The sequence below is a fragment of the Rhynchophorus ferrugineus genome, unplaced genomic scaffold (assembly GCF_030347505.1).
Source record: "Rhynchophorus ferrugineus isolate W39M unplaced genomic scaffold, kcgeb_rfMv2 rfM2, whole genome shotgun sequence".
Taxonomy (NCBI): domain Eukaryota; kingdom Metazoa; phylum Arthropoda; class Insecta; order Coleoptera; family Curculionidae; genus Rhynchophorus; species Rhynchophorus ferrugineus.
The window spans coordinates 82,279,260-82,306,142 of record NW_027472581.1 but is presented as its reverse complement, the minus strand read 5'-3'; the positions used below and the strand labels follow the sequence as shown (position 1 = coordinate 82,306,142).

Sequence of the window (26,883 nt, the reverse complement as noted above, 5' to 3'; positions counted from 1 at the left end):
TTTACTATATGTCCTTCGCCTACTACCTTTAACTTTATTTTGTTTAATTAGTTCTTTTTTTTACCTTTTATGAAGTTTCCTTTAATACAAGATTCAGATTCTAGAAATATTTCTTATTCTATTTCGTTAAATATACCAAAATTAATTATCAATAAAATATTAAATAAATGTACTGGTTAGTTGGAATATATTCTTAACCTAAAATCCAAGAGATTTATCAGTTAATTAAAAAGCATGTTCCAAACAAAATTCTAATTAATTATTAATGCTTATCTCTATAATGCTACCAATCTAACTAAGGATGAACTGCCCCGAAATGAACTGAATGTCAATGCCAGTTGTGTACTGTATGCTATGTAAATTGTATGGTAATATATTTATTCCGCACTCGTGTTTCTTGTGTATTGATACAAATACAACTCAACAAGAGTAATAATTTAGTTAGATGTAATGAAAATATACTTAAACCTGGATATAACAGGAATAATTAATAAACTTGGTGTAGTGTGAGATACAATGATGTAAATCAGGTAAATTTTCCGTATATAAGATGACAAGGGATAGAAAGAGAGAGGCAGAAAAGTTGGAAAGTTTGGTATATCAAAAAGATATGACGGATATTTTCCAAATGTAGTTGCATATAGAATATTGATAAAACATTGAGTACTTAAGGGTTGGTATGAAGAAGAAGTATGCAACAGATTTTTGCCAAGTATATATTTTATATAAGATTTTTTTATAAAAAATTATGCAATTCGTTAATTTTCAAGACAAAATGGTGAAGGAATTATTATTTGTCTTTATTTGTTTTCTATACCAAATTAAATTAGATGTACAATTATCATAAATACCAAATAAAAAATAAATATATACCTAATCATAGAAAAAAAAACAATAATGATCGCACAATAATTACTAGAGCTTTTTTAAATAAAGTAAATGCTTTATTTATTATTGAACGGAAATATTTTTTAACAAAAATTGAGAGAATAATCAAAATATTACCTACTATTGCCATGAAAACAGTAAAAAAGTCTTTTTACCCTTTTACATTAACAATTTTGAAAAATTCCAAAAGTTCCAAAATGCTGCTATATTAATATACAATATATTGTCATTTGCAAGCAAACTACCAAAAAAATCATAGAACAATATATGTTACATATAAATCTAGGTAAACATAAATTGGGTACATTTTTGTCAAGGTTGCGGCTAGGACGACAGAGCCAGAATGTTATAAATCACTGGAATCAAATTAGTAAAAATAGTAACTAAAAGTACACGACTGAAACTGTCGATAGTACATAGTAAAAAAATCAGTCGGACTGAAAATAGCAACTAAAAACAGTCGATAGTAAAAAGTAGTCAATTACTAAACAGTCGATAGTCGACTTCACTCGATAGTTTCCAACACTAATATGCACCCTAAAAGGCAGCAGCCAAAACATTGCCTTGCGGTACACCTGCTATTGTTTTTTTCATTGTTGAATAATGTTCTTCTTGTTTAACTTTAAATATTCTTGCTGATATGTAGGAGTTTAGGAGTTCAGTTTACCCATGAACTTATTTGTTTAATTTTGTAAGATAACGACATTTCTAGAGATAAAGAATGTAATTTTTTTTATTTTCAAACTATTAATCTGATTACAATTGTGCAAACAAAGGTCTTTATCAGCCTGTAACTTTTAGGATTTCTACTTTTAATTTTTTTCCTTTATTTAAGAGAGAATACTATTTTAATCAAGAATAATTGTTTTTACGTAGCACAGGTTCTTTGCGTCTTTTTCTAACTCAGACTCTAACTATCAAACATTTTTTATTTCTTTTTATTATTTGAATTTTATTATTTTAATTACTACGAGGAATCAAATGTAAGTGGTACTTTTGTAGGATAAATTTATTCTTCAGTGGTATACACAAGCTCAACATTTAATATTTTTCAATGTAGTCAGTCACCTTCGTGCTCTATACACTTTTGCCGCCGACTTGGAAGCTTGAATATTCTTTCTTCACAAAAAGTTTGAGGACGAGTTGTTAGACAGTTGCGCATATACTCCTTCACTTCTTCATTGCGTTCAAATCTTCTGCCTTGAAGTGACTATTCCAAGGACGCAAACAAAAAATAATGACAAGGTGACAAGACAGGGCTATAAGGAGGGTGTTCGAAGGTTTCTCAGTGCATTTCTTTCAATTTATTCATTGTCAAAATTGCGATGTGTGGCCTGGCATTGTCATGAAGGATGATGACGTTTCAAATGGGTAGTTCCTCTCGTTTTGTTTGATATGCGATTTTTCTAGATCGGTATTACGTGCTAAGATAATAGTAGAATCACCTTTTCTGTTAGATTCCTCCTCGTATATAACTATATCTAGTCAATAGAGCAATTAAAAAATGCTATATTTATTGTCCTATTTAAAGTTATGTCACTAGTGTTATTTAATACTATCATCAAATCTGAATAGTATCTGAATAATCTGAAGTGGTTACATTTAAATTATATAGACTTCTAGAGTATGTATATATTTAAAATAATGCCCATTAATTTGTATATACTATTAGTGCATACATAACACATTATATAATACTTCTCAAACTCTAATAAATAGTAAGGCGTGTTATACCATGAAGAAAAAGTGTTTTAATTTCTACACTCTTTCTAATTCCATCGATATTATCTATATTTCGACTAGCAGGAACTATTTCCTGCCATAAGTAAATTTAAAGTTTGCAACACATGACTTAATATGTCCGCGGTGGCACTTTCTTCTTTCTTTCCTCATGTATTAGTCAAGCAGGCCGGTGAAGACACACTTAGCGGACGCGTCGGGCATCCTAATTATCTCAATCGAAACAAAATAATGAAATAAGTGGTTATTTTTAGTTGTTTTGTTTTGTCCTGTGCATTCCAAAGATCTCGATTTTATTGATCACGTTTGGTGTTTGAAATGTCGAAAGAAGCGACATTGTTCCTAACCTTTAAAATCAGTTGAGAGAGTTATTTATATCTTTCTTCTCTTTCTAGCGAATTTATATAAAAGCTCTTACTTTTTTGATAAAGGTATGGCTTTGTTTCAATAACTATCTAACATTTTTCATCAACTTTTGTCGTCTTGACCATTGGGTATATTGGTCCCATTCTGAAATATCCATGTCTCATTTGAATATACAAATTGACATAATAAGTCTTCCTTGATTTTATTATATGCTCTTAGAAATTGTATTCTTTTAAAAGCAGTGCCTGGAAGTTTAGTTTAGCGAGGGTTAGCTTTACACCATTTATTCTGTTCACCGTTTATTCACCGGTTCTACATACCTCAAAGAATTTCATATCTCTAAGATTTCAATGATAACTTTCCAGACTAACGGTTTCCTTTGAAATAATTGTATTACATTATGATTATATCGGAAAAACCACTCACTACTTTTATAAATTTCATATATTCGATCTCTGATAGAGCTGACATCAAGCTGATCTTTATTCGACTATTTATTTATTCGGTTTATTTATTTATTTATTCTTTTCGGTGAATTTGAAATTATATTTTTAATTTTATGAGATATTTCATTGATCGTGTCTACACTAATTAATATTCAGTGCAGCTGCAACACGCTAAAAAATATTTTAAATAAAATCCATTGCAACTTAATACTTAACAGTAAAAATGCTTACCTCTCTAATGAATATTACTGGCCTCCATTATCCCGTTCGTGTTCAATGTAACTGATTAAAGACGCAATCTGTTCTTTCTGGCTTCGGAATTTTCAATCAGAGTAATAATAAGCAGCGATTTGAAATTCATCAAAACAAGCAAAGCATTAAAATAACGTTTGCCGGTTTATAACCTCTTATCAATATTGTTTTGATGAATTTATATGGTAATATATTCTTCATAAAATTATGATGGACAAAATTTGATATGTTTAATGTAGTTAGAAAAATAGTTGGAAGCCAAAATGTTTGTTAGATGGTGAAAACTTATGTATAATTTAGTATACATTGTATATTTAAGTATACATCGTCATCATATAGATTAAATGTACGTTTTTAATTCAATTATATAATCTATTCAAAGTTTTTTTGTACATACGTCATCAAGATGTTTAACTTATTGCCTGCCGCGATTTATAAATACGTTTCAGAATCTGACAATATTTTCCTTCTAATTTAATTCTAATTAAAAAGAGACACAGTGTTGTCTGATTAGTTCGAACGCGTAAACGAATGAGACTTTCAAAATCGTACGATTGTCAGACGTCTGCGTCTGCAAAATAAGAGGTATATATACTCTAACCTATAAACTATTGTGGCTCTATAATTAATTATAGTTTTTAGATGTACTGTAATGTTAATAAAATTATATTTAATAAGATTTTTATTCAAGTATTTTATTTAGATTAGAATTTTGTTGTATGTCAAAGCCTGAACTAAAACACAGAGTTCAACTGTGCGGCAACATTGCGACGTTTAGACGTCACAAATTTAGTTGACGTTGACATACAAAATAACTTTGAATAGACTATATGTTTAATAGTGTTTATATGTTCTTTTCTATTTTATTTTGTATCATTTTCTATTCCTTTATTGGACTTATTATACCCACTATTTCTCCACTAAATCAGCACTAGGACATCAGTTGAAATATCTCGTTCTTTATAATAGATATAAGATATATTTGAACATAATCTGTATATTTGGATTATATGATTTATAATCTCTAGTAGAAACTTTACTTAATCTAGTAAATGAATTGTTAAAAAACACATAATTCTCATCATTATTCGCACCATGTATAGGCGATTTACTCTTTGCGCATGCTTCATAATTTTCTAGGTTTTTCATTCACAACGTACACATGTATTTTCGTATTGTCTACTGCTAATTGTATCTATTAAATAATAAATAATTATATTATCTCGACAAAATAATTTTTTTATATATATTTTAAAGTCCCAACCAATTATAGGTTTATCTGGACTGGGCCTAAAGTTTAACGTGGGCTCCGAACCACGGTCCTCAGCATTAAGCCTACCGACTGGCGAGTGACCAACTTTAGAAATCATCCCAGAAGACATCCGGTCTTACCCAGCCTGGTTACTGGCGTGACTGGGATCATTTTCCTTATCGGATTTTACACTCTTGCCTAGAATATTCACAAATTTTAAACAATCACAAACATAAATTTACGACCATGCCCCGGCAGGATTCGAACCTGCGGCTATCGCAACAGTAGGAGGGCCGTCCCATCGCCTTTACCACTGCGCCACCAAGCCGGCTAACACTAACAAAATAATTGAAGAATAATGTAAATATAAAATTAACTTAAAAATCCACCTAACCATCATATGGCACCAGGCACTGAAATGACAGCTAGGAATACTGGAAACTTGTAGACATTGGAGAATGCGAAAAGGTAAATTGTCGATACATGTGGTGCGATATATTGTATGCTAATTTCATACGCTCTCAATGACGCTTTGAAAACGAAGAATATCATCAAAGACCAGTTGATTTGGGCGAAAATATTTCGAGCCAAACACATATCAATCCATTAAACTGTGAGGTTTGCAAGGGAAGTAATAGGTTTTTCATTTCATGACAATAACCTCATGGGGCTACTATTTTTAAACCTCATCAATTAATTTGACAAAAAAAATCGATGCTTAAAATAGAGTTAATAAACTGTAAATAATATATAAATTAGTTGTTATATCATACCAATGGCAGTTTTAAAATGTTTCATTTTCTAATTTACTTATTATTTTGTCTAATAACATATCATATTCTATAACACAAACTAGTTATATAGTTAACATTTTTAACAATATATTATCATATAATAATAATGAAAAAAATAAATTAAATGAACCAAACCCAGCGTAGCTCTAATATTAGTGGCGCTAATTACGATTCAACCGAAGGCAACAATTAAATTAACATGTTAAACGGATTCAACATGCTACAGTAATTAGCTTGGAGAATCATTAACCTAATTTATTCGTCTGCCTACGGTTGCGTCATTTGCAGTTGACTTTTAACTAGCCGTTCATTGAGAAGTATATATGCTGCTTTTATCAATGATGAATAAAAGTAGAAAGAATATTATAGTAAGTCGGAATGCTGTTTTAGATGTTAGAATTTATTTTATATATATATATATATATATATATATATATATATATATATAGCAGTAGCAATTGGCGGTATGTTCGACGTCATCTATGACGTGTATTAAATGTTTTATTGGAAGTAACATAGACATAGAATAAAGAAGACTTCGAAGCGTTCTAAGTTACGCTGGGAATCCCCGTGTGAAGCCGCTTAAGCAGAAGTTAGTTACGGCGGGAAATTTAAAAATATTTAGCGGGAATTTTAAAAATTTCAGCGGGAAATTAAAAAAAATCTTTTAATTTTACTGGAAAAATAAAAAAATAAATATGCACACCATAATGCACACCACAATGACAATGCACCATATCGCACACTGTTGGATAAAATTCCAACAATAGCATCAAGAAAGTCTCTAATGAAGGAATTGCTTTCAAAACATGAGTTAAGTTTTGGAGAGGCTATGATAAAACTGAACTATTTCAAACGGTTACTAGGTAAATATAAATGAAACGTTTCCTTGCGTTTTTTTTGCAATTTACTTTTTTTAGAAATAAGTCTGAAAAAAGATGTATAGTAAATCAGATGGCTAAACAATATGGTCACATAGTATTACGATTTCCTCCGTATCACTGTATATTCAATCCAAGCGGGTTCACGTGGGTGGTCTATAAGTATATTCCAAGAATCAAGAACTGTTTGGATATGTGGAAGGAAGCATTGTCAACCATAACACCTTCGGTTTGGATGAACTCGACAAGACATACATAGGAAGAAATTGATAAATTGTGGAATAGTGAATATATTTTAGACAGATGCAAAATTAACAGTTTAGTGATTGACTTAGACAGTGACTAAAGGATAATTTCATTATATGTGATAATGCTGTGCAATGCTGGAAATTTCTAAGACAGAGTAATGAGAATGGATACAGCTAAAGTTATGCGCATAATTAATAGAGTATAACTGTAAGAAATGGTATTTGTAGGGTGTGAAATATTTGTGCGCATATATATGATTGTAATTGTTCTGAATTAAGCATGAGCGATATGTTAGAATCTATGCGGAGATAATGAATGAGGATGTATACTAACTGTTTTGTAGATTGTAAATGCACTAGGCAGAATTCAGTGATTAAATTTATCAAGAATGGTGTACACAGGTAGTAGCAGAAGAAATAAAATATACAGTGATACCTAGATGACCTGACAAGTATACACACCATCACAGGAAACAAGAACTAAACAAAAAAAGTAAATATACTCTCGAATAAAAGTAAAATACGTTTCTCAGATATACAATTGTTAATTCGGTAGATTAGGCCTCTGGGGAGATACCACTACATAAAAAACGCACCTAGAACTCAACCTACAAACTATTATACCTGTGTTCTTAATTGTAGTTTTAAGTCCTTCGATAATATATGCTTAAGATGTACTATAATGTTAAAATAAATGTTATACATGTTTGATAACATTTTTGTTTCATTATTTTATTTAAACTAGAATTTCGTTGTAAGTTAAAGACAAACTGAACTCAAACTTAAACAAAAGTTAAAGCGGCAATATTGCTACGTTTTGATATCACAATTTACAAATACATCATATCTGATAAAAAATAATAAAAATTAAGTATTACAAGTTTTCAGCGATACTAAAGATAATTATATAATTTTTTAGGGTTTGCGTAAAAAACTGTAAGAAATAAAAGTTGTGTTCCGTTTCATGATAAATAAAATAAAATGTTCTAAGCTAAATAAACCATTTTAAAAGTTTTGTGTAATCAGATAAGGTAGGTACCGAGTCACTAAAATGGTTACAACCCTAGGGATTTTAATATTGCTTTCTTGATGATAACATATCTTTAAATCTTTAAAATGGTCAAATATTTCTGAATATGGGAAAAATGTTTTCAACGGTGTAAGCCAGAATGTCTTCTTGAAAACCTGGAATATCGAGTTTTCAGCTTCAAACGATAGGGCTCGGAATTAGAGTTAATCGCTCGCTTAATCGCTTAAAGGGAGGTTTATATTTACTGAAAGATCAACGGAAAACTAACTGAGAAATATACAGTAGAACGTTTATATACAGGCGATTGTTAGAGAACGGCGCACATATTCGGTAATTATTCCGACAAATTCTTCGATCTTGTTCCATTTTGGATTGGCACGGTTTGGTGAGTGGCGTTCGTATCGACCCGATTAGCCAATTTTGGTGCCGGGTGATTTTTCGTTCGGCGTTTCAGGGCCCATTCGCCGTCTAGTCCGAATGGACATAAATAAATAGAACGGACCGCCTGTTGGTTCGCTCTCTTTTGACATTTCGCGATTTCTAATTAAGCGGTATGTGGCCGAAGAAACGACCCACGGCTTTATTTTATCGATATAATTGAATAAAATATGCCGCAGTTAGGCTAGATGTTGAACTTTTGATTGTTTCTTAAATATACGAAGAATTTTCAACAAGAGCTATTGTGATTTATACCATTATAAATAAAAGAATATAAGAGACCTATGTGGGAATTGGGCACGTGACAATCGCCAAAAAGGAGAAGCATTTGCTGAATATCTAGAAAAAACTTTCAAACCAAACGAAACTAATATTGAAAATTCGATGATTGAATTGGTCACGCCAAAAGAGTTAACCAAAGTTATTAAAACTGATATTAACCCCAGTAAATCACCAGGCTACGATTTAATAACAGGAGAATTACTGCAAAAACTACCAAGGAAGGGAATTATAAAACTCGTCAACTTGATCAATACAGCATTTATATTAAAACATGTCCCAGACATTTGGAAGGTGGCGGAAATTATAATGATCCCAAAACCTGGGAAGTGACCAAACGAAATAAAATCCTATAGACTTATATCACTGCCGCTAGTAATATCTAAGGTTTTTGAAAAACTCTTGTTGTAATAATAAAAAAAGTAATACCAACACACCAGTTTGGGTTTATTAACAAGCACTCAATAATTGACCAGGTCCACAGAATAACAGATGTTATTGAAAAAGCCTACGAAAGTCAAAAGTTATGCTCATCTATATTCTTAGATGTAGCACAAGCCCTCGATAAGGTTTGGCATGAAGGCCTTGTTCGTGAACTACAGAAAATGCTACCAAAACAACACACCGAACTATTAAAATCATACATTAAAACCAGAATGTTTAGAGTCAAACAAGAAGAAGCTTACTCTACAATAAAAGAAGCTAAAGCAAGAGTACCACAAGGAAGTGTACTGAGACCAATGCTTTATCTACTTTACACTTGTGATATACCATAAATGAAAAATATCACGATGGCTACATTTGCTGATGATACTTCGATTAAAGCTGTCGGAGACAATAGTGAAGAAGCGTCACGAAAATTACAACAGGCAAGTGACAATATTAATAATTGGACACAAGCTTGGAAAATAAGAATTAATGAAAGTAAATCTGTACATGTGCAGTTCTCCTATAAACAGACCATACAAGTATCAATAACATTAAATAACACTATCATTCGATATATCAACAACGCTAAATATCTCGGAATGAATCTCGATGCAAAACTTCGCTGGAACGAACATATAAAGCAGAAAAGAAAAGAACTGGAATTGAAATATAGGAAAATGTACTGGCTAATTGGAAGAAAATCACAATTATCAGTACATAATAAATTGCTATTATATAAGCAAATATTGAAACCTATATGGACATACGGAGTTCAATTATGGGGATGTTCTGTAAAGAGTAACATAAACAAAACACAAATTTTTCAGAACAAAGTCCTGAGAGGTATTGTGGGTGCACCCAAATACTATAGGATTGATTATCTACATCGATACCTTCAGATACCCACAGTCAGTCAAGAAATTAAGAGAATTGCAAGGGGTTATGAGGAAAGACTCCATTCTCATACGAATATTGAAATATTGCAACTTTTGGATACCACCAGAACAGGACACAGACTCAAAAGAATCAAACCATCTGATCTTGTATAGTGAGGTGCGTATATTAAAAAATACAGCAGCAGTGACATGTATAAACATTATTTCACCAGAGACTGAGATAGGGCCTATGGGTCCTCCTGGTTATATACCTAGATTTAAGTTAGCATAAAGAGAAATTGTAGGTTAGACGGAAACGACTAGTAACAATGTATTAATTAAATAATATAAAACAAAAAAATTAAGAAAAGGAGAAATCGATATATAACTTGTCTATAATATCGATAAACATCGTAATGCATCCAATTATTAGAGGTCTGAAAAAGTTATCTACATTTTCAATGCCTAAATGTTTCATATAACAATCCTAATTTAACACATACAAATACAAAAACAATTAGAATCATGAATGCTTGTCAATTTTGTCTAAAAGTTTCTCGAAAGGAAACAACCATAATCTCACTATTGACGCATTTTCCACCAGTGAACCGCTTATTTATTTGAAAAACAAGTTGATAATAACTTTTCCATGGAAAACTATTTCAGCGATATGACAAAATCGTTCTTTCGACGCTTCTAATTCTTTGCTCCGTCTGTATTACCTAATAATCTTTAATCATTTAATAATCTCTACTGGGCTTTGTTAATGATTAAACGATATAATTGAATAAAAAATGCCACACTAGACTAAATGTCTTTTTTATTGTTTCTTGAATATACGGTCAGAAATTTCAACAAGAACTATTGTGATTTATACCACTATTAAAAAAAGGATCAAAAGAAGAAATCGATACATAACCTGTCTGTAATACTAATACATATGCATTCAATAATTAGAGGTGTGAAAAATTTATCCACGTTTTCAACATTTAATGTTTCTTCAATCATTTCATGTTTCAAATTTCATGCCAATTTTAACTAATGGCCGCGAAATAAAATAGTTGAAAAATATAATAATAATAATAATAATAATAATAATATTGACAGTGACACTCTGTATGGAAGAACAAAATTGTTCTTTCTATTATTCTATTCTCAATTATGTCATATTTTCTCACCACATATACCTTCCTGGACGTTCAGGAATATTTCAATACCATTATTATTATTATTATTATTATTATTATTATTATAGGCAGGTATTTTGGCAGGTCTAATGACGATATTATGGTTGTCAGGCATTTGATCCCTGATATTTTGAACCTTTTACCTAAATTGTTGTTCTGTTGAAAAAATACTTGTTATTCCTGGGCAATAGTTTACTTCATTGTTGGATTGCGAGATTCAATTTCCACATTCCAATTGCAATTAAATAAACATGTAAGAACTCTTACTTTGCATCTGCTAGTGATAATAGTCTTTCCAATAATTTATAAATTTGTCTTTCTCTCTGCAAATGTTTAATGTTTTGTTAATTTATTTCTGATACAAATTTGAATATTATCAAAAACTTTTACGGCATAATACCTTGAAAGTAGATACGAAAATATTTTATACAATATGCGTTTTACCAAACTACACCATTTGAAAACAACTACTATATTTTCGAATGTAAACCTAGAGGTTCATTCTCCATCCCAGAAAATCATGAGGATAATGATTGGTCGTGCGACCAATTGTGGCCATTTGGTTTTTCATCGCTGTATTTCAATAACCTTACTATATAGCAAACGATTGTTATTTCTTCAAATGTATTTTTACCATATTCAAAATTTGCTTTACCATAAAGGGTCGTTACATATTTCAGCTGTGTACTTGGTAAATCTTTACTCGAATGCAATTAGGGTATAATTTGAAATTACCATTAGCACCTATCTATATCATATTTGACATATAAGTCATTACTTTTAACTTGATTTTCATGTTATCGAACCAATGTACCTATTAAAATACTTATACCTGTATGTAATAAAATTAGTGCAGATTAATTATCAATAATGTTTAATACAGTTTTAGTCAGTATTCAACATTTTTGCCACGAAATCAATTTCCAAATGCACTCATATTTTACAACCAACACAAATGTCTATCCTTTTTAAAAGTTAAGTTATCGATCACGGTAATAGTGACACTTTGTAAGGAAGAACATTTAATAGATTGTAAAATAAACATAATTTTATTAGATATTTGTATTAAATTACTTGAAATATTATTATAATGTTTCGCTGTCAATACAAAATGGTTACTTTTATTTAGACGTTTACGTTTTATACCACTTTTTATAGATATAGATTAACAAACATATCGTATTTAAATAACGATATATTTGTTATTACGCAATGAAAACTTACAATACGAAATCAGTTAATTTGTGTGTATTTGCAAAATAAAGAAAAGGAAAAACAATTCAATGTGGTGCTGGTCAGTGTTTCGGATAAAGTTTAAGCAATCGTTTTTGCGTAAAATGTTTTTAATATAAACAGCGGCATTTAACAGATAGTTACATTATTTCTATTTGCTTTTATAACCTACATATATTATTAGTATTAGACTTAATTATTATTATATATAAGCTATTGTATTTATTAGTAATGGGCTTGGATAATAATTAAATATAAAAACCGAAACCTATTACTTTGTTTACTTCCTTTATTTTTTAAATTTTCTATGTTCAAATTATGATTAAATTTTTGCAAGGGGAAAATCTAACGACGAATGCCGTGCATTGGCTGCTTTATTGGACGGGCTTTAGTTGTGTTTATATTTACGAAGTTGGAATTAATTTGTATTTATTTAAATAAAATAATTGTTATTTATAAATCTCCATGAAATAATAGTATGAAATTATGAAGAAATGTATACGAAAAGTAATTTTATTTTACTGAATATAATAATTTAGCGGGCTGAAAGTTTTTCATGCCTTTTGAAAGTACAGTATACGAAACGATACATAAATTGATAAATTGCTTGATGACCTTTTATCGTGTTAAACACTTTAAGGAGTTTCTATATCACTTAAAATATTAGTAATGGTGAAAAAAATGCCTCTCTTGTCCAATTGAGTCATAAGCCCATTGACATACCTTTTTCTATTTGTGATCTGCGACATATGAACCACAAAAAAGGAAGGGATGTTTTGTATAGGGTTGTCGAATGTGAGGAAAAATAAATTTGTTGCAATTCTAAGTATAAGAAGTCGTAAACCGAAATATTTTGAACTTTCTCCAGACTACATGTCTGGGTAGGAAATTATTTCATATGAAGATTCTTAATAAATTTATAAATAGTAGATGTAGAACTGACGTAGAACTTGTAATAATTGATCAAACAATAAACTATAATTTTAACTTAATTTTTATTATCTCATAATGTTAAATAGTCATAAAGTTATAAAAATATAATGTGGAATTGTTAGTATCATCATCAATCCATTGTCAGCGTGAGAGGAACTGGGATCATTTTCCTTGTCGGATTTTGCACTCTTGCCGAAGGACAATAACCAATATTAAACAACCACAAACATAAATTTACGACCATGCCCCAGCAGGATTCGAACTCGAGACTATCGCAACCGACCGTCCTGTCGCCTTTACCATTGCTCCAACCAAGTCGACAAAAATTCGTCTTGATTCAAATCTTACCACGCGCATCATCCTAGAGAAGGAAAAGCTCCTGTAGCTAGGTAGATTCTGCTTATTAATCCAGCTGTATGTATTATTATCTTCTCGTTGAGTTTTATAATAACCGTTATTTCATCAATCTCTGATCATTTCTTCGTTAGTTCATATGACTTTGCAATGCGAATTATATCGTGAATAATTTGCAATGCGAACATATTAGATTAATCAAGGAGATTGTAAAATATTTCACATTATTGTATTCACTATTTTTATGTTGAAAAGTAATGGAGAGATCAATGTACAATATCTTGGCAAGACTGGACCTCTAATGGGTCTCCTTTTTTTTATTATGAGAATATATATGTTAAACGATTTTTTAATTATCAGCTCTTTCAAAAACGGTCACAGCTCAGGGGGTACCCGCAACGTGAAGCTTTTTGGTCCATTTTTAAAGGCTTATGTTAAAAATAATTCGGTCCGTACTCCTCTATGGATCTAATATCTACTTCAAGTTTGTTATACCCAACCAGGTCAAACGACTTCAAGTTTTCCAAAATGATCTCCTCAGGAGAATCTTAAACGCTTCATGGTTTATTCGAAATAATCAAATGCATAAGGAAATTGACACTCCAGAAATCAAGCACTTCATATCGCAATCATTCTACAAATAACAAATAAACTCAAGTTCTTTTGAAAACACGCTTGTTCGCGAGCTAGTCGACATGCTGGGAGCTTAGCACCGCGTCACCGCTAACCACCTATTTTCCAGGCTGAAACGACCTCATCCGTTGCAGTCAAAACTTTTGCCCTCATGCGACAGTATCCAGTGCTGTGTTAACTCAAGTTCCCAAAGGGTTTTCGTACCCAATAACGTCTGCCCGATCAGCGGGTGCCATATTAATTTAATGCAGTAGTAGTAGCGATCCACAGGGGTCAACTGTGAGGCGATTTCGGCTTAATGTATTGGTAAGCCCAGATGCAGTTCACAGCCCAACTCGTCACTCCAGGGCAAGTCTTTGCGACCAGGTCTGCGTCATGCATTCCACCACCTGATTTTAGGCCAGAACAAAAAAAAAAGAATCAGTGTCGCTCTAATGAATCATAGATTGTTGATATACTTCGAAGTTTATACACTTTTGTGTATTTTTTTCAGTATGATCAAGCACGATAAGAATGACCTTAAAATATCTGATTGAGAATTAACTGTAATATATTTGATCATTAATAAAATTCAGTGACATCTAAGTAGGCACTGTTGCATTGCAGGCATGTTGTCTAAAATAATTATAAAATATAATGAACATGAAGCAACTATAGTTCTATACCTTAAAGCACGTTGATGTGGAGTAACAATTATTTCTACCTTTATGGTTAGCGTCATCTGGCTACTCTTGGGGAAATGGAGAGCTGAGAGTCTGGTGCCGAATATTGCGGAATGTATAAGCAATTAAGCAAAAAAGTGCAACCATATCTGGTAAGTACTTTCTCAGGCCCATTCTGTTGCATGCACGTCCGTTTTTCGTCGTATTCAAAATGGCTGATTAATTAATAATCATGGAGCGTCCTGAGAGAAACCATCCGGTATAAAAACAAAAAGAAAGTGACCAATGCTCAGTTATCGTTCCGTGAACCGCGTTGGTCGTGTGATGGTGACAGTTTGGTGCTAATCGATAGTTGTCAGTGAAGTTTTATCGAAAAAGAAACGAAGAAAACATGAAGTACTGTGCAGTAAGTAGTCGTGGATGCGGATCATTCAGCCTCTTCGACGGTTTCGTTGGTGTTTTGGCTCTTTCGTTCCTAAATTACTTTTGGTTTTGGCGAATGGCATCAGTTAAAATCCCTCTTGTATTTATTGATGTTTAAATTAATGAAAATTTATTGAAAAGAAGAAATCTCGTAAAACGACAGTTAATTGTTCTTAAAAATGATGTTATCATTATACGTTTAATTTAGTGTAAATGTTAAAATTTAGTGTTCAATATAATCTAATGTCAGTAGATTATGTAGAAATACATTGTATTCTTCAGATTCATATTTGTAACCTCGATAAAAATCATAATTTTAATAGTAGAACTCTAGAACATTAGAATAGTGGAAATGTTTAGTTTCGTCAACGAATTGTTCTATGATGTATATATATATATATATATATATATATATATATATATATATATATATATATATATATATATATATATATATATATAACAGAGGTCCTACAAAACAGTCTAATAATATTAATTAGATTTTTTGAATTTTAATTTTACTAATCAGAGACATTTTAGTATCTGATTCAATTTGTCGGTGAAGAGTACAGTTATATATTGGAGACTTCAGGTCAGTACATTCTCTTTCGATTTAAACCTAAATTTTACGACTAAAACTCAGATATTCGAATTTAATTTTATAACCTCAGTTAACTCGAAAGGATTTCATTTATGTAATAATCTTATCTCTCCAAACCAAAAATGGTATACGAAATTATATCAAACGAATTCAGATGTTTAACGATGATATTTATTGAATTTTTTTGTCAAAATCTCTAACACAATTTCACATGGTTTGGTCTCAGTCATAAAGACATGCGTTTCGTGTTCAAAATAAGAGTCAGCATATTACGTCAGTATATTACGAAGTGGCTTAACAATATTTCCACCTTTTAATTTAACTCTACAAGGCTCATATGATGATCTTTCAGCCTAATTTCTCGACTTTTTGTGCTCCTTGTATCGTTAAAGGATATTGTGTCATTATCCAGATTTGGTATGAGTATTCATAGCTCATTTTCTTGTTATACCATAACATATTCTGATGATATCTAAAATAATAATACTTATATAAAACATTATAAGCAAAATTAATTTAAATATTTGAGAATTTTATAGCATTATTTTCAAATTAGTATTAAAAATAAGAAAAGGTTTCTTTGATCTTTGCTCTGTATTATTGGTTCAAATAAAAAATTGTAGCACTAAAGAAAGTTAATATATATTTAAGGTTTTCTAATCAGATTCTAAAAAATGTTGGAAGATATATTATTTCAATATTATAATTTCTCATATCATCATAATTGATGATTATTTCTCTGTAATTGTCAACTGTGTCAATAGATTTTTATATAGATGTTCACAGTTTCGTTGCTGTTGAGTAATTCATCAAAATCTCAGTTAAAGTTTACATAAAATATCTCCGAATTATAAGCCAAATGAATTCCATCTGAAGTTTTCCAAATGATTGTTATAAAATTAAATTTGATTATCAACAAGAAGAACATATTTCTGTGAACTTTAGTCAGTGTTCTTTGATCAGCAATACAGAAAATTAAAAGACATTTAAGAATTTCTAATAATTACTTAATAATTTCTATACTTTAACACTAAGCACTTTAATATTTGATACGATCTTTTTGCCCAGGTATTGGCTGTTTTGTTGGTATGGACTACAAGTGTCCTGGCTGACGTTTCCACCCTTCAAGACTCTCAAAACTTGAATCAAGACACCATAAACCCACTGAACGATCCTGACCAAGACTTGACCAACAATGATCAGGACAAGAGGACGATCTGCGGAGCTCTGAACGGTCTTAGATGCGGTGGAGCCAGTAAATCCCCGAAACAGTTCCTATTCAAGTCCAGACCGGGATACGCGTACGTCAGGCCTGTGATTGGTAGACCTGGCGGTTACAAATACACCAAACCGAAGATTCCTCTCACTATCACAGCGCCATCTTCCTCTAAACCCGCTGTAATCGGTGGTTGGAAGCCGGCGGTGAGCCCGACCAAACCTGGTGCGGTAGCAGTACTGAAGCCCACTACGAGCGTAGACGTCATACACTCCAATCCGGTGCCACATGTCGATCACGTGCAAGCCGCCGGCTTCCCTGGACACGTTCATCTGCAAGGCGGTGCGGTGCATTTCCAACCGGTCGCTGTTCAAGGTCCCCATATCGATCAAATTCATCAGGTTCAAATTCCCCACGGTAAGCTTTAGATTATCTGAGTACATTTTGGATCGATTTCCAACAAAAACATTTCACACAACAACTTAATAACTGCAGAATAATGATCGAAATATAAATATAGAGAGACAAGTTTGTACACATAGATGGCCTTGATTGAAGAGATATCTTCCTTCGCGAAATTAGTATGCTTTTCTTTTAAAGTACAATTGAAATAGTCCAATAAGTTATCGATCGAAGTAAATTATGCTTTAGATATCTTAAAATATTTAGCAAAGTCATCTTGGCTTTCCTTGCAGCAGAACTCTAGTGTACTGCGATGAACTATAACAGGTCAATTGAAAAGTCCCCGCCTGACACATTGATGGCGCTACTATAATTAAATTCATATATTTTTTAGTTAGCCCTAACCCTCAAAAGATGCGTGTATAAATTTGACAGCTGTCAGATCATTCCTTTGTAAATGATAGCATTTTGAGTGAAGCAACTTTTGTAATTGTGAAAAAAATGGATAAAAAGGAATTTCGCGTGTTGATAAAATATTACTTTTTGAAGGGAAAAATAGAGTTGAGCAAAAACTTGGCTTGATTCCGAGTTTCTGGGCACTGCCCCAGGAAAATCAACCATCAAGGATTGGTATGCTAAGTTTAGACGTGGTGAAATGAGCACCAAAGACGGTGAACGCAGTGGACGACCAAAAGAGGTTGTTACCGACGAAAACATTTAAAAAGTCCACAAAATGATTTTGAATTGCCATAAATTGAAACTGAATGAAATAGCAGACACCCTAAAGATATCAACTGAACGTGTATTTGGGTACGAGAAAGCTCTGTGCAAAGTGGGTGCCGCGCGAGCTCACTTTTGACCAAAAACAACGACGAGTTGATGATTCGGAGCAGTGTTTGAAGATTATTAAGCATAATAAAACCGAGTTTTTACATCGATATATGACAATGGATGAAATATAGCTCCATCATTTCACTCCGAAGTCTAATCGACAGTCATCTGAGTGGACTGCAGACGATGAACCCGCTCCAAACCGTGGGAAAACGCAACAGTTGGCTGGCAAGATTATGGTGTCTGTATTTTGGGATACGCATGGAATAATTTTCATTGACTACCTTGAAAATGGAAGGACCATCAACAGCGACTATTACATAGCGTTATTGGACTGTTTGGACGAAGGACGAAATCGCCGAAAAATGGCCGCATTTGAAGAAACAGAAAGTCAAATCAACACAGAGTCAAAAATCCATGAATTGGGCTTCAAATTGCGTCCTCATCCGCCGTATTCTTCAGATCTGGCCCCCTGTGACTATTTCTTGTCCTTAGATTTCGAAAGAATGCTCACTGGGAAGACATTTTCGTCGAATCTTCATTCGCTAGGTGATCAACGAAACTGAGGCCTATTTTGAAGCAAAGGACAAATCGTACTACAAAAATGGTATCGAGAAGCCTGAGGGTCGCTATAATCAGTGTATCACCCTTGAATTGAATTATGTTGAGTAAAAAAACTAATTTTGGCAAAAAAAGTGTTTTATTATGATAGGGGATTTTTCAATTGACCTGTTATATGAATATTTCATCAGCACTTGTTTTTGATATTAGTTCGAAGTCTCTATTAAGTAAATTTAAGTTTGTCTTTGGATAATTTCCATCAAAAACAATTTATCCAACAAATTAATAAAATCAAACATACATAAAACATCTTTCTTTTCTAACTTTGGATGTTTTTTAAAGCACAAATGAATTAGTTCCGTAAGTTGAAATGAAGTTATCCATTAATTGTCTAGCCCGTTTCGTATATTCTAAAGAGTCAAGCAATAAAAGTGTCTTAGCGTTCTTTGATGCAGATATTCATTCATCATTTCAACAATTATTTTGCTCTATTATACTGTAATTAATCTGTATAATGAAATGTTGTGTTCATTCATGTGAGTATTATAAATATAAAAATCTCTTAGAGTTTCAATAAACTTCTTTAGTTTATTTTTTAACTCAGGCGGTTTATACATTTACTTCTCAATTTCATTGTTTGTTATTTCATGGTTTCATTAGTTGTTACATTGTAATAAAATCATAAACGGTACTTTTTTCAATGGCTATTGTTTATAAATATCACTTAGATACTCAGAATACTTTGACGTTATTAGGTGAAAGTTGTATTTATGAAAAATAAGGCTTCAAAAAAAAACTAGCAGCTCTATTGTGTACTTAGTCGAGGTACTTAATAAATCTAATTTATACACTTAACAAAGTTGTGTTCATTTGTTTCTCCATATATGATTATTACACTAAATTATCCGTAAAGTAGCTAATATCTTGGCTTGTTCCTCATTTGGTATTCGACACGTGCCTTTTTATTTTTCGAATTGTAGTATAGAGATTTCTCCAATTTTCTTGCTATATTCTGAAACCTTACCACCTCTTTAAGCATTTGTTTGGACGTTCGATCTATAAACATTTCTCTGGGTCGTTGGGATTATTCTCTTGGGTTACCCAGATTGATTTTTAATTCTTGTATCTTCTTCGTTCTTTATTCCTTGGAAAGACATTGAAATGTCACGATTAATTAATGTTGTATGTGCTGTGTGGTCATTAGCGGCATTTGGTTGGAACCTTTTCAAATTTAGGTAAGAAAAATGGCTTAGTGATAACAAAAATGGCGGCATCAGTTTTATTTTGAAATAAATGCCATAACATGAATAAAGCTGTTACTTTTTCAGATTAACTCTCCAAATACTGTTCTTATTTTCCGAAAAGAACACTTCAACTCAACCACTCACATTGTTTTGCATTGCTCACCATTTCAACATTGTTTTAGTGCAATCAAATGGCAATCACTTGACTCAATGAGACCTAATATTCATTCTGATATAATAGTAATTGTGATAATGCTTTACAGGTATTGGTCAACACTATAACTTGTCATTGGTGATTGGTGAGTGAATGCTCTGTCGATGTTCATCAAACTATCTCAGATAAATATCCATTTTTAGAATCTTTATTGGAGATCTCGTATAAGATTTTTTGAATTGTTGTCGCTGTTTCATACTGAAATTATCAATGTATTCAATCAAACCCCCGTATATATAACAACCCAATTATAATTACGTATCTCGGGTAACTGTAAACGTTATAACATCGCCGGCTAAGCGGTAATAGTTTGTTGTTTCCTTCTAATTTTGCACTAATATTACAGAATAAATTGTATGCAAAAAATACCAATACAAATTAATAATTATCGAGCGTTAATTGAATTCTCAGAGGAAACGTGTCTTACATCATCTGATAGTGTGTTAAACTAATTTATATGCTTGTTGCATGTCTTTTCGTCAGTTATTGTCCTGTATCTATGTTAAGATTGCTTTTGGTGCTGTTATTTGCGCAGAGATGGCATTGATTGTATATAGACAAACATGGAGTTATATATCCCAGGTTACTTGCCTATGTTAAGTTTATTAGAGCGTTAAAACGAGTCTTTATAATGTTATAAATGAACCAGAACTTTTAGTGGCAATATATTTTGTTCCCAATATCTATATTTAATTAGTGCGATATGGTCAATCCTCAATACAATAGTTATTGTACCCAGTTACACAGAAAATCTCTTAAGTCATCTCTATGAGATAGTTATACAGTTCTCTATTTAGTTTCTTGTTCTTACTGATCATCTATTATCAGGCTTATATATTAGTTTTTTCTAAATTGTAGCTTTATTGTGAAAAATGTTTTAAGTATATTCAAGAATCGACCTAATTTTAATATGTTTATAAGAAGTGAAGCGTTGTTCAGAGAGGTCACGATTCAAATGTCGACACAAGTAGTAGTCAGAAGGAGCAAGGTCTGAATAATACGGCGGATTTTGTAGCGCTTTTTTCCCATAGTCCCATTTTAATGTTTCCAAGCATGTTTTCATCGCTTCTGCCACATGTGGTCGAACTTTGTCATATCGAAGAATAGCTTTGTTATGTCTTTGCTCGCGTTCCGGCTGTTTTTGACACACTGGTTTACTCTAGCGCCTCAGTTGTAGTCGATCGCGATCGCCATTGATGTTATCATCGAGTAATGACTTCGAATCCTCGTCTTTTTTGGCTTCCCAGAATACTTTTTGTCTTCGATGTTAAAAACACCACCTTTAAAACGTTGAAACTAGTATTTACATATTGAAATCGATGGAGCATGGTTACCATAAGCTTCATACAATATCTGATGCTGCTTGTCTCTTCATATTAAAGCAAAAAAGTAAGAAATTATGCAAATGCGATTTAGTTGGTGCAAATTCAGACATTTTAATGCAGTGAAACTGTAGTGTTCATACTTTCACGAAATAACACATACTAAAAAGTAAAGTGTGTCAGTGAGGCTTCAGGATGAATGTACCTCATGCGATTTTATATACAGTAACACCATCTATTGTAAATCCTTTAAAATTACTCTTTCGTTACTCTTAAGTCTTTCTTCTACATCGTCGCTAATATCTCTTAGGGTGAGATTATTATTCTTTAAAATACCTCTCTCTTGTCTCTTCAAAAGAGAATATCCGATGTGAAATACGAAATGCTTTCAAAGCGAATGATGCAACTATCCTTTGGTATTATTCGTTAATCATTCTATGACTATCATGTATATTTCTCTGTTTCTTTCCTTCTGCTACTTCTTGACTGCTTCATAGTGTTACCTAGTGTAATTGTACTCCTGCTTTATGCCTCTATGGCAATTCGTTTTTCCTGCGAGTGGTCAGTCTAATAGTATGATGTTTTCAGATGTTTGTCGTGTTGTGTCCTGAGATTCTGTATTAAACGTTTGGACTGATTCTGCTTTGTAATTTTTGTTTAAATATGTTTAGCTGCTTGGAAAGAATGAGGTATAATTTCTGCAATAATTATTTCAGTAATTAGGATTAATTTCAGAATATGCCATTACTTTGCTTTTTTTATATGAGCGGATTAGTTCCCAGCCGTTTTTACATGTAATATTCCTTCGACTTGACTCTTGCTGCTAGTCTTGCCTAGGTTTTAACCATTCGCTCGATGCTTTAACGAAAACATTGATTTTGCAGATTAATCTTAATTTTTGTAATATATAAACGTTATTTTAGCTAGACGTCTTAGTAAAACGTTAAAATAATATGGCTTCTATCGCCTGTGCAACCATTAAAAAACACTCTATATAAATGTTTGTTTTTATGAAGACGATAATAGTACTGATTGAAATTCAGTTCGACAAGGAAAAGAGAAAATGTTTATATATTATGTACAGTTTTCACTAATAAAATTGACATAATGGGGGCAAGTTGCTTAAGAAAAATGCAAATATATTTAGGTATATCACAAGTCGACTACTAATAATACATAATCTTATACATAATGCATTTCCATTTACAAAGCCTAGATTTTCTATGAAATATAGATTGTTAAAATTTAGTATAGTTATGAAAGGTTAATATTTGGAGATTAGGATATTAGTTATTTTGATATAAGTTGTTTCTTTCTAACATTATTTCTATTTGGTTCGGTTTAGCATTTTTCAAATATTCAGTGAAAGATATTTATAAATTTTATTTTACTTTTATCTAATATTACAATTATTTGCTTCCAAATTAATTAAAGTAATTCGAAATTTTACCGTTATTATGTTTTTAATAGCCATTATTTGAATTTGTTTTCATTTATTGGTAATTTTTTTAAAGAAAATATTCTGTTTCTGTTGTATTTCTCTCTTATTTCTTTGGGTTGTCATTATAGCTTTATAGTAAAATGATAGATTATCATTTTTCGAATATTCTAGTTTTGTTCGTGTGTATCTTATCGTTTCGTCTTTTTGATTGCATTTGATCTTCACCTTAGAAGAAATACACATTATTTAAAGTTTTTTTAAAAGCAGAAGTACATTGCATTCGATAAAGAAAATAGTATTATTCGATTGATCTTGCATCCTTGAACTTTCTCAACTGTATTAAGGTTATCAGTTCTAATACGTCGATATCAATACCTACACGTTTGTTTCTGATGATGTATATTCATTATGAGTTTGGAACAACATTCTTTCCTTGAATTTAATAAATAGGGTATTTCTTGAGTTGGTTATTTGGCCTTTTTAAAAAGCCTAAATAAAATATATCGTTTGCATGCAGAAATAAAGAAAATGACATTACAAAAAACTAAGCTTAATTATAATTATAATATATTCACATAAATATTTTTAAAGCTAGATAATTAAATAATATTTTTGCAGTATAATTTGGCTCTCATATCTTGTTTTTAAACTATGCTTGATTCACTTTGTTAGATTCAGTAAGATATATAGAAATAAACCAAAACGAACTTAATAATGAACAAATTACTTATTGTTTATGATCTTCTACCAGCATGATAATAGTTATTATGTTGGAGATTCTTATGTGAACTCAAGCGGTTGTTGTGTTTGCTTCCAGTCTTCATTCAAAATAGCTTGTCCTTTCTCATATTCGAAGTTGCTGAAGGTATTGTCGGTAAGGTAGTTATCACCACTGCTTTAGAAATACTTCTTTCTTCTTATAGAATACCAATAGAGCCTATTATTATTTTCGTATAAAGTTTATGGAGATTTAAAAAATACTATAACTATTATATTATACTATATAACTCATAGGGTTATATAACTCATAGGAAGACTGTCTAGTCGCTTTAACCACTGTGGTTAGCAATCAAAGAACGGAGAAGTAAAAGGCAGAGTTCAAGTTCACGATTCAAAGAAAACATCTGTAAAAATTAATACATCCACCCAATATTACCACTTTATACCAAGTGTACCGGAAAGTCATTACCGGTTTTTATAACACAACGACATCTGTATACGTACAGGCTTATGTGTGCAATTTTATAATTTGACATATATGTCATTTTATTCTATTGACATCAAGATTCAATGCTATAAATGTTATATTTTGCGAAAGTAATACCGTCATAGATTTATACCCCTTTGAAAATGTCAAGTTTTGTGCCTGGAAACGTATATTTGCTGCACGGTATGTAAGGTATGATCGGAGGTCATTTCAGCATCGAATGGCAACGAATGATAACAGGTAGATTTATTTTGAAAGCCCTAAGCGCAAAAAATCATGGTTATCGGTCGATGGATACTTTGTGTTTAGAGGACCAGAGTGCTGTGGTGTATTACGAACCGTTGAAACCTATTGAAATGGTTAATAGTGATCGCTACCGACAACAAATGATCAATTTAAACCATGTATTGATCGAAAAACGTTCAGATTGGGCCCGAAGACATGATAAAGTGACTTTACAGCACTATAACGATTTATAAATCAAACCGACCAAGGAAGCGCTGAAAACACATGGGTGGGAGATATTATCGCACCCGCCGTAATTTCCAGACCTTGTCCGTCCGACTAACAACTTTTCGCACCAGTGGGACATACATTTGCAGAGCAGCACACGCCAATTTCGAACAAGTTAGAACATGGCTGGATGAATGTTTCTTCTCAAAGTACAAAGATTTTTTTGGGATGGTATTTATAAGTTGCCTGAAAGATGGACAAATTGTATAGAATCAAATTGCCAGTTCATTTTTCTATTTTCTAAAAATCGGCAATAACTTTCTGGTACACATACTACAGTTGTTCTGATCTTTCATTATTCTAAATGTTTTTGAATATATTTACTTTTATTTTATTCAGCTTAGTGGATTGATAAATATGTAGTTTTGGTTTGCATACTAGTGTACTTTATATACAGTCTTGAATATTCTTTGTACATTACTTTTTATAAGAAGAAAGCAAAACCGAAATTATGTTCTTGTCAATTTAATATTCTGAGGCAAACAAAAAATACATGTACACAAGACACACTGTTTCTTTTTGCTTGTCTCGTTGGTATTTGATTAATGTCTAGTAGGCATGCTTCTGTTTGTTTCAGGTGGCCATTACGATACATTGTCTCATGTAGATCACGTACACCAAGTCCCGACAGCTCCTCTGGTTCCCGTTCAACCTGTACCGACCCCCGTCGCCGTGCCCAAGCCCTTCGTCCCGTCCGCCATCTTGTTTGAAGTCACGAAACCGAACTTGGGCGTTCTACCATTGGGAGCCCGCTTCCAAACTCCTATTTTGAGAGAGGCTCCACATATCCACTTCAAGCCTGCCCCACTTCCCATTGCGCCCACTCCGGTGGCTGTACCATTGAGCCCAGCTCCGGTACCCGTAGCTCCTGCACCTCTGTTGCCTGCTCCTACGCCTGTCCTACCACAACCTGCCATTCAAGGCATTTTACAGACACCTGTGGGTCTCCCAGCCATTGCTCCTCAACCTGGAGTGTCCGTTGAGTACCATGGTACAAGAAACTACCTCCCTCTTGGTGCAGGGTACCCAGTAGCACCTCACATCCATCAACACGCCTATCCTGTACCAACTCCAGCCTTTCCCCTACCCTCAGCTGCAGCTCTACCAGTACCAGAGGGCCCCGCGCTCACAGTACCCCATTTCCATCAGGCACCAGCGTTCGCTCCCCAACAACAGTTGCCCCACGAGCACCAAGCCCATTTCCTCCAACAGCAACAACAGCAAGCCGCCTTCGAGGCCTCGCCCAACTTCTTGTTCCACCAACAACAAGCGCAGCAAGCACAGCAAATTCAATATCCGGATATTCCCCAGCAACAACTACCGCTCGAGGGCGAACAAGAATACAGCACCATCAATTTACCCAACCTCGAGCAGAACAACGTCATCCAACCCGGACTCTCCGACCTCCAGATCCCTTACCACTATCCTCAGCACCAGGGCTGGCAGAGAGGCGACCTGGAACAAGGCGACTTCAGCGAGGAGGACCAACAGCAACAACAACCATTCAGGCCCTCGGCGGAACTGGAAGCCCCCTACGTGAATAAATAGAACCCTTAGCTAAGGCAATAATATAAATTTATTTATTTCATTTTTGACTTAATGTTATTAATATATCGTTGTAATGTCTAATGTTGCTCTAGTCAATGTTGTTGTTGATTTTATTTAATAAATACGATTTTTATTTTTTTATATTCTCGTTTCCTTCCACCGTCAAATGTTTCTCTTACATAATCCACCTGACAGTGCCACTACGGAATAATAACATAGTGTATTGGGTATGCGCGAGGCGTAATGCAAGAGAGTGAAAATACCTTTGATTCTCGCCGAACGAATTTAAATAGCTTGATTAATGGGAAAACATTCGAGGATCGATATGTGTTGAAATTTGACAAGGATGGCTATGGAAAGGAAAAAGGGAAAGTTCTGTGCGTATTTTTAGGTTGTATTATTATATCAATATCTTTTATTAACATTTTTTTCCTTCGCCA

At 32.6% G+C, this 26,883-nt stretch overlaps 1 protein-coding gene and 1 long non-coding RNA gene across 2 annotated transcripts; both read left to right on the top strand.

Annotated features, from left to right (window-relative positions):
* Positions 1-7,231: 7,231 nt before the first annotated feature.
* Positions 7,232-7,581, top strand: LOC143191478 (uncharacterized). The gene is made up of 2 exons (XR_013004517.1): positions 7,232-7,360; positions 7,424-7,581. It is a non-coding gene; the product is annotated as an uncharacterized LOC143191478 (long non-coding RNA).
* A 7,644-nt stretch (positions 7,582-15,225) lies between these two features.
* On the top strand, positions 15,226-26,557 carry LOC143191891 (uncharacterized). Its single transcript, XM_076397332.1, has 3 exons — positions 15,226-15,326; positions 17,013-17,577; positions 25,473-26,557. The coding sequence occupies exons 1-3, from the start codon at positions 15,312-15,314 to the stop codon at positions 26,441-26,443; spliced, it is 1,551 nt and encodes a 516-aa protein (XP_076253447.1). The 5' UTR covers positions 15,226-15,311; the 3' UTR covers positions 26,444-26,557.
* The last annotated feature ends 326 nt before the right edge of the window (positions 26,558-26,883 follow it).